Source organism: Siphateles boraxobius, unplaced genomic scaffold, assembly GCF_051911475.1.
Source record: "Siphateles boraxobius isolate OS27281-9 unplaced genomic scaffold, OSU_SipBor_1 22, whole genome shotgun sequence".
In the NCBI taxonomy this organism is placed as follows: Eukaryota; Metazoa; Chordata; class Actinopteri; order Cypriniformes; family Leuciscidae; genus Siphateles; species Siphateles boraxobius.
The window spans coordinates 33,435,837-33,449,274 of record NW_027508833.1 but is presented as its reverse complement, the minus strand read 5'-3'; the positions used below and the strand labels follow the sequence as shown (position 1 = coordinate 33,449,274).

Below are 13,438 nucleotides of genomic sequence, written 5' to 3'. Positions count from 1 at the left end.
GAGTCATAAGAGCAACAGGAAAAGTCGATCTCGAATTATGTTAGTTGGCAGAATCGGGAAAGGAAGCAAACATCCCAATCATCTTCGCTAGGTTCAAAGGTTGAATTGAAATGCTCTTAAATGAGACCATTTTTCAGCTCAACCTTTTCAGACCCGGCAGCAGAATAATGTTCACAGAAAGATCCAGCTCTTGCATGCAACAACGTGAATTAATCATTTTGTACATTCAAACGACACAAGCGGTATTTAAAAAAAGAAACAAAGAAGTAAATAACGCCGACCCAGCAGTGGAGGAGTTTTTAGGTTAGTTGTTGCAGCTATAAAGTGAGGGAATGCTGGGTGAAAGGTGTTACCTGTGTCCAGAGACGTGGTGCTGTAGTGTAGGTCCTGGTGATGGCGGTCCAACCTCTGTGTTTGTTTTCAGAGCGATTGTGTGGTGAAACATTGAGGTTATTGATATCCCAGCATGCCTCTGAGTGAAAAAGGCTCCACCCAATAGTGAACCCTGTGACCTGAGGGTGATGAAAAAAAGAGACCCCCCCCCCCCCCATCCCATATCCCTCACACACACACACACACACACACATAAACACACACACACACACACACACACACACTTATTTGTTTTTCCTCTATTCCTAAATGAAGGACTGTGTCTTACTGGTACGACAGCGTTTTACCTTTGCAGAGTGTCAAATTATATCACACATAATGATTAATAATTTGTTTGGATGAACAATAATGCTCAAATAGACATTATTCAGCTTGGTAAATAACTACAAGACTGGATGAATGGCATTAAATGTAGTAAAATCATTAAATAACTCCAGCAACTTACAAAGTCATGCTAACAAGACTAAGGAGCATCTATGAAATGGCGCATATTTCCAAAAGAATGTTTTCAAGTGATTATATATGTTAGCAAAACTTTAGACAATCTGACAGACGGGAGGAAAGAAATCTGCAATTCTCTCATGCCTTAGTGCCACTCTCGCCCTGGATCTTTTCACATGTCTGATTAGCAGACACATTTTATCACTCTGCAGACAACTCAATTTTCATTTTGGGAGGGGAGACAGAAAGGGTGACAGCCCAGTGCCTTTAAGACGGCTCGGGGACCCCGGTGAGCCCAGCGCTGAAGCTGATAATTAGACTTCCCTGAACCACAGGTCAAAGAGACAGAATTATTTGGCCTGTGTAGACAGCAATTTCCTCAAGCCACACGAGATGAGATATCACAAGCTGTTATACATGTGCACCAGGAAGCCTCGAGAGTGGGGTCAGAATCAATCCTATTCCCTACAGAAATTTGTATATTGAAAGGGCAGCTAACTAGGGACCATGATCATTTAATTTGACTTCTTTCAGGGGACCGTGTTCCTCAGCCATCAATTTCAAGGACTAGTTTGCAGCTCTTACATAGCCTGATAATAATAGCGAGGGTTTTTTTTGTCTGGAGGAGAGAGCTCTTCATCTGGGTTGGTGGTCATGTCGGTTAAATGTATCAAAAGTGACAGAATATAATGAAAAGGTTGCTGTCCCCGGTGTAAGCTCTATCACTATCAAAAAAAGAGAGTCTGGGGCTTTTCAGAGGTGTGTAGGAGTGTGGGATCAGGAATGCATTACACCTCTTTGGAAAGTCTTAGGATGCACATTCATGACGAACATTTGAACACTTGGGTTAAAACTCCCATCAAACATTGTTTTATAAATGGCTTTCCTCTCTAACTGTGAATTTAGAAGACACATTGAACTACTATTTACATATTCGTGCGCCTACGCTCTTAAAAATAAAGGTTCCAATAGGGGGTTTTCGTAATGATGCCATAGAAGAACCATTTTGGGTTCCCTAAAGGACCTTTCAGTGAACCTCTTATGAACCATTTTTTTGTGAAGAACATTTTAATTTTGATAGTCCACTTTAGACATTCTACTATGGTAACTTTGCAAATACATGTCAACTATCGGTCATTAGAGTATTAGACTGTCTGCTTAATATCTACTAATTTATTTTGATGGTGCCCCAACAGACAATCTACTGACTATTGCTGCATCCCAATTCATTGGCTGCATCCTTCAAAGGGTATATTCAAAGGCCGATTGCATCATTGCTGCGTGATGAAGGCTCCTTCATCTACCGTGAAATGAAGGATGCAATAGATGAATCCTTTGCAGCTTTGCCTATACCCCAGAATTCTTTGCTCTCCACTTTTAAATGCAAGAATTGGGTTTCAACATACTCAAATATCTAATACACAAATGTAAAAGAAAAAAAAAACTTTTTTAAAGTAATTCAAATGTTGACATACCTTGCTACAATTATATATAGTTTATACTCTTTATTATATAATGGACCATGGTGGACATATTTAGAAAGTTTGTAACCTCAGACAGTGTTTGTTTTCATACAGTTTAATATAACTTTCAAAAAAGTCTAGTACAAAGGTTACTGTCACTCATCAATGGCAGCTGTCACAGTTGCTAGGCGACAAATCCTCCGTAGGCTAGACCATCCCATTTAACAACACTCGTTCCAACCTTCGTGGTCTTCGAAGTCTGCATTCTTTAAAGGATGCAGCCTCTGGATTGGAACGCAGCTATTAAGTAACTTTGCAAGTATGTCACGTTATTCTACAATCTTTAAGCTAACAGTCTAATACTCTAATGAAATGTATTTGACATGTTAAAAATTAATGAGATAGTTGACATGTAGTTGCAAAGTTAGTTAGTAGAATGTCTAAAGGATACTATCGAGCTAAAGTGTAAGCCATTTTAATAATCTAAAGAACCTTTTCCCACTATAAAAGAACTTTTTGTGCAGTAGAAATATTCCATGATGTTAAAGGTTGCTCTTGGAACAACAGATGTCAATAAAAAAACAATATTACATTTCATATGGAGCGTGATACAGTCTCGCACCTGTTTCACAAAGATGAACGGTAGAAAGGGGATAAAGTCGTGGCAGATTCTTCAAGATAACCTTTACTGAAACGCTGTTTTTTTTGTGAGGCAGAGGCTGTTGCAGTGGCTTGGAATGAAAACAGGGACAGCTGTATAATTATACTATTTTTACTGTTGGGAGCTTGGTATGTGAGAGGAGAATTAGCATCACACCTGTGCATAATTGGCTAAATTAGCTTGGATAATGCAAACTCTGAGAAGCATTGGACACTGGGGGAGGAAGCACTGTGTCTCGAAAATTGAGGGAGTTGTTTGGTCTCCCTCTGGAATTTCGTGAAGAGAGGAAAATCATTGCCTGTAATCTTAAATCTCAAGTCAAAAGAGCATTCAAGGACCTCCTTGTAAGTGTTGTCAAACAATAAGCAAGTCAAGACCTTGATCTGGGTCTCATGGCAGGACTGAAGCACTGGAAAAACTGACATGCAGTCCAGCACTTATTTGTTTTAATCCACTCCAGTGAATCTATGAAGATGTTGTGACTGCCAGCCAGGGCAACACAGGTTAGTTTACAGGTGCATCCAGTGACTGAATGCCGGCTTAATGGGGGGAAATATGTGTGTGCGCTTGCTGGAGTAGGAGAAATCTCTAAAAAAAAGTATTGTACCAGATGTATTAATCTGTTCTTATTACAGAGGCCAATGAGTTAGTAGACTCACCCTACAAAACAAATGCAGTTTTCCAGATGACATCCTGACATAACACAGCAGCAGTTAGTGGTCAGATTTGCTCAAAATCTACCATGTGACAGTAAACTGTAATATTTCACAATACTTTAAAGCAAGTCCACACAAAATTAGTTTAGAAAAGTCTAAAAAATAATTGTAAAAAAATGAATGCAAATGTACAGATATTGCTAATTAAAATGAATTATTAATGTCTACAAATCAATATTCTAAACATAGTCTATGAAAAACGGGTACGCTTTTAGAAAATGTGCACAATTAATATTGAACCTTTTGACGTTTTACTGAAAAGATGGTTCTCCAAACTATGCCTTGTTCTTGTGTAGACATCATAAGATAAGGATCTTCAGGAGATGAGATCCATGTCAGATTCAGAAAAGGGAGCTAGATCTCAAGCGGACAGCATTTTGAACTGTTTTGATCTACTACCACCTACTGGTTAGTGATACTGATGAAGTATCAACTTCAAAATCAGGTGGTTTAAAGCAGCAAACATTAGGTGAAAAGCAGTGGTTACATAAAACAAATACTGGAAATTTCAAATGGCATGGCAAAAATGGTCATAAGAAACTAACACTAGTGACTTGATAAGCCCAATGTTCTTCTCACATAATTATTTGTAAATGATATATGGAGATTTTATATGGTTATATATATGGTGGGTTTTTTTTCGTTCCCCCCAAAGCTGGCACAAAAGCTGCATCTGAAGCAGCATATGACACAAAAAGGTGCATTTACATAGGGGCATTTAATGCTGCACAGGTAGAATAACTGCATTTACAGGGGGTTACAATTGCAGAAATAATGCTGAAAAACTAATGAAACAAATAGTTAAATTATTAATATATAAACAAAATTAATAAAATATTACATTTTAAATAAAAATTAAAGAATAAAAAATGTCATGGCGACTGCAAAGTTTAAGGCAGCGCTACTGTTGCATCTCATGTTAACAGAACATCATGTTTTTATAAATATTACCAAAGTTTGTGGTTTCTGTGATCTATGACTATTAAAAAATATTAAACAATCAGAAAGTTTTAAATAATTGATCTGAAATAGCCAACATAACCACACAATGTAGAGCTATCACTTACTGTCAATGTGGGACTTATACCTCATAAACCATATTTCCACAAAATCAAACTTCAAAAACTTCTCTTAAATTTTTTTTTTTTAAAAACTCTTACTTTTATTGTGTAGTTTACTTTTATTGTGTAGAATAAACGGAAGCTGCGTACTGCGTGACTACCGCACCACAGAGACCCTCCCACAGGAAATCTCAGTTTTGATTTGAATTCAACCAACCAAACGCAAGCAGAGGCGGATTTCCACGGCCAGAGGGAATTTTGAATTTGTATCATGCTATTTACACACACACACAAATTACTATAATATACTTGTATTAAAAACCCGACTACATAGGAGTATGTGTTTATATCTTAAGGAGTGAAAAATTAGATGAAGGTCGTGAAAAGTGGGTCTAATGGCGGTTACTGAACTAGCCAAGCCAGTAGCAACAGAACGCTAATTAAAAAGCTCTTTAAATCGCCATTTTAATATTTCGTAAAGTTTTACTTCATGGACGCTGCCTAATAACAGCTACACAATAATGAAAGCGATGAAAGAGGAGACTACTGAAATAAAACAGATTAAGGACGACAAAGACCTCAGTAAGTTGCTTTTCTTCCAAGTTTAACTTACGTGGCAAAGAATTTCTTAGTCATGATAATAACAACAATCAGATAAGTACCTAAGTGTTATAACGTTAACGTTATAGCAGAATATATCTTCACAATCTCGTCCACTGAATTTAGTGTCTGTCATTTAGTTTGTAGTCTTTGTAAAAGGTGCGACAACATTCCAGAGAAGTATGGAGAGAAGATCACCCTCCAACAGCACAACCTGACTGTCCACTACTTCTGTCTGGTGAGCATGAGAAATCGCCAAATTACATTTAACTTTAGTCTTTGAGTTTTACAGTTGTCTGAGTGAAGTGTCTACTGACAGCTCTTATTGCAACCATGGCCATCGACGTCTCTTACCTTTTTCAGACGTTGATTGTGTGTATTTGTGCAATACTTTTCATTTTGGAGTCTCTTTTTTCATTTAGACTAAAATCGTATCTATTCATTTTCCACAAAAACTGTCTTTATCTCTTATTGTTAATTTTTTGTTGTTGTTTTTTTAATCTATTAAATTTTACTCCTGCCACTACCCCAGTTTAATAATCAAAAATAATCTACCCTTGATGATCACAAATATACTTGGTTATTTCTACATGTTCTGTGTCAGCCACGAATCTCTTATGGTAATGTAGAATATCACACCCTGCTTATTGTATTTAATTCAGACTGTTTTCAAACAGGAAAGTTGTTAACTTCTAAATCTAGTTAACAGCTTTATTTTTGTATTATGTAGAGGAATTGTAGAAGGCATCACCAAAATCATAATTCATGCATAAAAGTGAGTCAATTATTCTTCTATATAATTTTACAGCTGATGTCCAGTGGAATATGTCAGAGAGGAGAGGAGGATGAAGATGTCCATGGCTTTCTCGTGGATGACATAAAAAAGGAGATCCGTAGATCTTCGAGGCTGGTAAATACACATTTGACTGTTGACGTGTTCCATTTAACACTGCAGAAATGTGATTCTATATCATTGCTTGACTTGCAGAGGTGCATGCACTGCAAAAAGGTCGGTGCATCAGTGGGGTGTTCCATCAAAAGCTGTCGGCAAATGATCCACATGCCTTGTGGAGTAGAGCAGGAGTTTATTTTCCAGTTTACTGACTTGTTTCCGTAAGTGTCTCTTGTGATATGCAAAATTTGAGTTAAAAAAAAGTTCAAAAGTTTGGTTTAAAAAATATATATATATATATAATTTAAAAAAAAATGTAAGTAGTCTCTTTTGCTCAGCACAGCAGCCATAAAGTGGTGCAGGCAACTTTTATCATGTTTGAAGTGTAAATAATAGTTCTAGAAGTCAAAAGCTAAACATAGGCTATTAACAAACTTCACCACAGTTGCATGACTTCAGCGTCACCATCACTAAGCTCTTTAAGTTTCAGTTATAGTAGTTGTTAAAAATATATTTTACCCCTGCACCACTTTATTATTCCAGTCTTCAGTGTCACATGATCCTTCATAAATCCTTCAAATATGCTGATTTGGTGATCTTTTTTGTAGGACCTGTGATCTTTTATAACATTATAAATGTCTTGACTAAAGCAAAATCAATTTCTTTCAATATTTCATATTAATGACACCACACTTTTGAATGTTAGTGTAATTTCCTTAAATTTTTCCAATAATTTAATTCTTCAGGCTTCTCAATTTGGTATTGATGATGGCAATTATTTGCAGGTCTTTCTGTAAAAAACATGCACCTAGTCAGTCCTGCATCTCCAGCCCCAGTCTGCCCCTCTCCTGCTCTGTCTGTCTTGAGCCCATTGAACCTGTCCTCTCCTACAATGTCCTCAAGTGTCCTGCGTGTCATGGAAGCTGGTTTCACAGGGATTGTGTACAGGTAATTGTGCCACAAATTCAAACATATCAAAAGATGAAGATCTGGAATTAGAAATTTAAGTCTGTTTCTTAACTATTATGTTCCAGCATTATGCACACAGTGCTGCCATGTTTTTCTACAAATGCACACTATGCAATAACAAGGACCAGTTTCAGCAGGAAATGCTCAGAATGGGAATATATATACCAGAGCGGTAAATACAATTTATTTCCTTCTAATATTGATTTGAGTGATTTAAAGGGCACCTATTATGCAAAATTCACTTTTGCATGGTGTTTGGACATAAATGTGTGATAGCAGTGTCTGTACACAACCACCCAGCAGTGATAAAAATCCACCCACTCCTTTTTTTTTAAATCCCCATAAATCATAAGCAGTGTCTCCCAACGACCTGTTTTCAGGATGTGGCTTGAGTGACGTCACTAAAGCCACAGGCCCCGCCCACGAGTGTTGACAGACACTGCCGTTCTAACATAGAACCGCCCTGATCAAGTTCACAGCGAGTTGTACACATCCGCCATTCTTGCTGCACTGACGAGAATGTCTCCCAAGTGTTGTCGTGTAGCTGGATGTATTAATCCACATAGCTCTGTTTATTTACTGGAGCGATAGGCCTAACATTATTGATCATGGCAGTAATGAAAGTGAGAGCGTGCACTTTATTACAGATCATAGGAGTTGTTTTACGGATATACAGTTTACCAGTGTATTAAGCACCCCCTGAAAAGGTGTGTATAATATTTGTTTACTGTTAGTTGTAGCGAGTGTTTTTTGTACTTCGCTGTGTATGTTGATAATAAAGAAAAGGGAGAGGGGGAGAGTTTATGGATAATACTTTAATGCGGACTTGACTTCTTATAACGTTACAGTGTTTATTCAGCTCTTACAGTGATTTTCTAGAGTGAAATTGACGCTTCATCTTTTGTGTGATGTACAATAAATTTCATTGAACTCATCAGTATATTTTTACAACATTCGGACGCGGTCCGCTACAACAGGGTTGTACTAATAGTGGATAAAAGAAAGATGGAAAAACAAGTTATAACCGTAATTAAACTGGACTATACCTGTTCAGTCTCCATACAGCATATATTATCTGGCTCTGTGGGCATCATTGTCCGACTCCGGGTCGAAATGAACACGGATACTGAGAGTTTATGTTTTGATATTATCATCCCGTGAGATGATAGATTGTCCTGACACACGTCCTGCGAGCTCGTGAGGCTCCGCCCTCTGGGCCGGCAGCAGCTGCTCATTTGCATTTAAAGGGATACACACTAAAACGGTGCGTTTTCTGAGCCTCAAAAAGTGACAATTTAAACATGCTGTAGAAAATTATCTTTTGGGTATTTTGAGCTAAAACTTCACATACACACTCTGGGGACATCAGAGACTTATTTTACATCTTGTGAAAGGGGCATAATAGGTCCCCTTTAAGTTTGAGTGAAAAATATATTCTCATTGGCTTGGACTGCCAGCAGTGAAGTATGAATGTGTGTATGTATATTTATTTATATATATATATTTGTGTGTGTATGCTTTTTCCCCCCACATCATTTTGGTATCACAAGACAATAAGTTATAAATATTTATTCATTTTCCATTACTGTATATGTTAATATATTGTATATTTTTCAGGGATGCATCATGGGAACTAGAGGAAAATGCGTATGGAGAGTTGTTGCAAGTGTACCAGCACTGTGATGCTGTAAAGTGTCTTAGTCACAAAGGTCGTAAACACAGCTCACAGTCAGGGTAATTTCAGCATTGTATTCAGTCATTCTAAAACAATGAAATGGATTGTCAGGTTTTTTTTGAAAAGGATTCTAACTATCATTAAAATGACAAACGCCTTTACTTCACAGGTTGTTTGAAATTGTTCGTTGTAAGTTGTGTGGATCCAGGGGAACTCATCGAAAGTGCTCCAACATTAGGCTTTACGACACCGACTGGGTTTGTGTTGACTGTAAAGCTGCTGTTGAGGAAACCAGTAAGCTCTCTAAACTATTGTTTAATATCTGCTTATTTTGTAGAATTATTCCAAAGTTACATACTTCACCTTTTGTAAACTGCCTTTTATTATATGTTTGTTTTTTGCCAGAGTCAGTGCAATTGCCAAACCATGTTGAATCACCACTGGCTATAAGGCAAGAGAGGAAGAGGCTGTTTAAAAACATCTCTGACCTTCACTCTTCACTCATCACTAAAAGGTACTTGCCTAATCAATAGAATCTGGGTTGAGTTGGAAATATTCTGGGTTGTTTATAAATTCATGTCTGGGGACCATTATACCATAGAGGCTGTGTGCAGCTGATTATCACAGAAACAATTTCAGGCTCATTCCATCCTTAGTTAGCCATTGTACAATGATTGTAATGTGACCTTGAGCTTTTGGAAGAACTCTGAATAAATAAAAGTATTACTTAGATTATTGAATTCAGTTTCTTCACCACCGTCAAAGTAACACTTAGACCCAACATCCATTCATTCCGTGGGGTTGCAGCACTCTAGCAGAATCTGTTTCAACGTGCACACACAGACACACACTGAAGCTGATCCATTGAATCATAATTTTTGCTTTATTTTGAGCACCTTTCCTGAAAATGTGAAATATTCCTTGTTTTCTAGGCAGTGTGTACCAGCCACTTCTCCAGAGGTCTTAATGGATCTGGCCTGTCAGATATCACTGCAAGAGTCCACAGAGGTGCTAGTGGGAGATAATGATGGGGTTATGGAAGCAGCTCTGCAGGTTCTGCGGCAAAGTGACTTTAATCCCTGCTGCGCACTTTCTGTGAAATTCTCCAAAGACAAACTGAACAACAACATTAGGAATCAGCGTCGCTTTCTCAGATGTCTTGTTTCGAAGCTGCAGATGTCAGAAATCTTTGAGGGACCTGATGGAGTTAAAAACCTGGATCTGAACTCAAAAGGTAGAACAGATTCTTTAATTCAAGCTGGTTTTAATTTCCTTTTCTCGAAAATGTACCATTCCTGACTAATACAGTGCCTGACAACTTAGGTGACCTTCAAAACTAACAATTGTTGTGTGTGAACAGCTCTGAGGGATGATCTCTACTTTGAAGTCGGCAGTCTGTTAGCCCTCTCTTTGATTCACGGAGGTCCTCCCGTGGGCTTCTTCTCTCCAGCCCTCTACCGTAGTCTGTTCAATTACCCCACAAACTACAGGCCTACTTTACAAGACCTCGGAGACACTGATTTTGCAAACAAAATCAGACAGGTGAGTTATATTGTTCTTACATTGTGCTTTAAAACTGCTGTTGCATTGAGACACATGATTACAATGAACCAAATGGTTGTTGTACACCTGCTAAACCCTGAATGCACTTTTAGATTGCAGAAGCAAACTCAAAGAAGGAGCTGAGACATGCAATGCATTCAGCATCACAATACTTGGAAGCAGCAGGCTGCTGGCGAAAGATCAGCAAACTCTCTGAAAAGGACGTGTTGGTGGAGGATGTACTAAATTTCTACCTGATCATCAGACTACAGCTGCCTCTGCAGAGGTTGGTACAATAAAATGAGTATTTACATATATTTTAACATTTATAAAACAATTATACATATTTGATTTAGTATGTGTAAGAGCCGTTATGCTCTATTTAAATGTCTGTTGTAGTTCCACTGGGAAACACTGGGTGGAGTATGGGTTTTATTTTGGTATACAGGTAAAGCCTAGTTCACACTACATGATTTTAAGCCCGATTTGCAAATCGTTGAGCTCGCCGACAGGTCAGGGTGTTATCGCGTGCAAATCGCAGGGGGTTTAGCAGCCGATGAACGCTGGCCAATCTGTTAGTATGAAAGAGCCAACAATGCATCAAAGACCCTCGCAAACGTGTCGCCGAGCCTAGAAAAATATCTAGCATGCTAGATATCCAGAGCTGTTGCACAACTCAATCTCACTGATGTCATGAGCAACAGCCAATCACAGCAAGGCATGAGTTAAGGTCACCGGGTAAATACGTGATTCTGTGTCGTGTGGTGTGAACTGCTCAACATCTTGAACACTCCTGATTTCTCAAGAGCAAGTCATGTAGTGTGAACCGCACAGTTCAGCCCGACGTTTTAAAATCATGTAGTGTGAACTAGGCTTAACCACAGAGCAAAAGACGTCAGGTCAGGTGTAATGAATGAGGGAAGCAAACAATTTTTGACCGTGTCAAGATCATGTAAGGACATGCTAACTGTTGATTGCAATGCGTTTGAGCATCAGAACTGAGACAAATAAAGTAAATAAATGCAGTACTGGACTGGAAGTGCATTTGTTTGGAGCCACGCGTCAGATAGCCCTAAAAACACCTCTGACAAGATGGTCATTTGTCGCTACAGTATGAATGCTTTAAATGTATTGAAAAAGCAAAAACATTTAAAATGTTACAAAAGATTTCTATTTGTAATAAATGCTGTTCTTTTTGAACTTTCAATCCATCTTAGGATTCAAAAAAAATTCATTTACATCTATGAATTTAGCAGACGCCTAAAATGGATTATAAAAAAAAAATGTCATAGAGCCAGCAATATTTGCAGTATACAATACCACATGTATTAGAAAGCTAGATTTGGAAACAAGCTAGAGCAGAGGAGAGCAAAGCATTTTGTTTTGCTTTTGCATTGCTTTAGTATCACTGTTTTCACAGAAATAAGCAGCAAAACTGTATTCATCATTGATGAGAAATGTTTCTTGAGTAGCGAATCAACATATTAGAATGATTTCTGAAGTCAAAATGATCATTTTAAAATCTAGTAAAACAGAAAACACTTATTTGAAATGGTAAGAATATTTCACAATATTACTTTTTTACTGTATTTTTTATCAAATAAATGCACCCTTGGTGAGCATAAATGACTTCTTTCAAGCGTACAAACCCCAAGCTTTTGAATGGTAGTGTTTACACGTATATGTTTTACAATACCAATTTTTTTCCACTCTGTAAGTAAATGCTCACTTATTTGCTTGTTTATATTGCTAGATTTCGTGAAGGTTTGAGGACCCTAGGACTGTTTGAGCAGGTTCAGATGTGTGCTGAGTCTTTCTATTCAGTCTTCTGTGGGCCTGTGGAGAGGCTAACGGCTGAATCTGTCATGAAGCTCTTTACTGCCCGCTTTTCAGAGGAAAAAGAGCAACAAGCAAGAGAAAACACAACAATAAACTATTGGAAACAGTTTCTGCATGAGTGTGACGGTATGTTCGCTACAAAATATGTTATTGTATTGTATGTTGGTAGAATTTAGTTTCTTAGGTATATCATAAAATCTATGATAATAGAATATGACATTAAAGTCCTCATCAAATCCAAATTGACCGTATTTACTTTAGCACACATTACTGGTCTTAAGGTGAACAATTAAACTGTGCAAGATAATACACAGAACTTTTTATTTTGTCATGGTAAAGTTACTCCGGTCTGGAATAGCATTCCGTCAGTTTGGAACGCTTAACCAAAAGCATTAGTCTGCTATGAGCGAGAGATGGTGCAATAAAATAAAACCCTGCCCTCAATTCAATATTCCGACATGGAAATACGTGATAGCACTGAAGTAAAATCTGTTGCTTCTTCCGGTTTACGGGGACTTTAAGATGTGTTAGAAATCAAGCTGTTTTTAGCATGATCTTAACCCTTTTCTCGTTTTCCAGAGGGTCGGTGTGCAGCATCACTTGAGGACATCCTAACATTCGCCACTGCTGCAGATTTTGTTCCGTCCATTGGATTCAAACCCACTCCGTCTATTTCATTCTTCAGCTCACCAGACCCCTCATGTGCCTTTCCTCAGAGCCACTGTGATGCCAATCATCTCATTCTGCCCATACTACCCTCTTATGAGCTCTTCAAGAAACATTTGGATTACACAGTGTGTCAATTCTCAGTTATGCAGGACATTTAAAAAAAATATCTATTCCTAAATGGATGTTTCAGTAGATTCATGGTGTGCAGTTACCTAGTGATCTACAACGATGCTTAAAGTCTGTTTATTGGGGTTAAAGAGTATTTGGTTTATTTATATATATATATATATATATATATATATATATATATATATAGGGTATTTTTCAGCCTAACTCACATTAGCATTAATTGATCATAGTTGCTCCTCATTTTATTTCAGTAGCCTGATAAGCCCAGGTATTGCTAACTTTTCAGTGATGATTGACAGCTTTGCTTTGAGCCATTGGGGCATCAACTACAAATCAATACATGTTCTACTATAAAATCTTAGAAGTGATAAGATTGTCTGTTCTTTGT

General features: G+C 37.7%; 1 protein-coding gene across 1 annotated transcript; it reads left to right on the top strand.

Annotated features, from left to right (window-relative positions):
• Positions 1-4,950: 4,950 nt before the first annotated feature.
• On the top strand, positions 4,951-13,192 carry g2e3 (G2/M-phase specific E3 ubiquitin protein ligase). The gene is made up of 14 exons (XM_077239741.1): positions 4,951-5,317; positions 5,476-5,573; positions 6,144-6,245; positions 6,324-6,448; positions 7,013-7,175; positions 7,262-7,368; positions 8,814-8,930; positions 9,041-9,165; positions 9,277-9,385; positions 9,804-10,105; positions 10,232-10,413; positions 10,527-10,699; positions 12,167-12,378; positions 12,832-13,192. Exons 1-14 carry the CDS (start codon positions 5,257-5,259, stop codon positions 13,077-13,079), a joined length of 2,124 nt encoding a protein of 707 aa, XP_077095856.1. The 5' UTR covers positions 4,951-5,256; the 3' UTR covers positions 13,080-13,192.
• Positions 13,193-13,438: the final 246 nt, after the last annotated feature.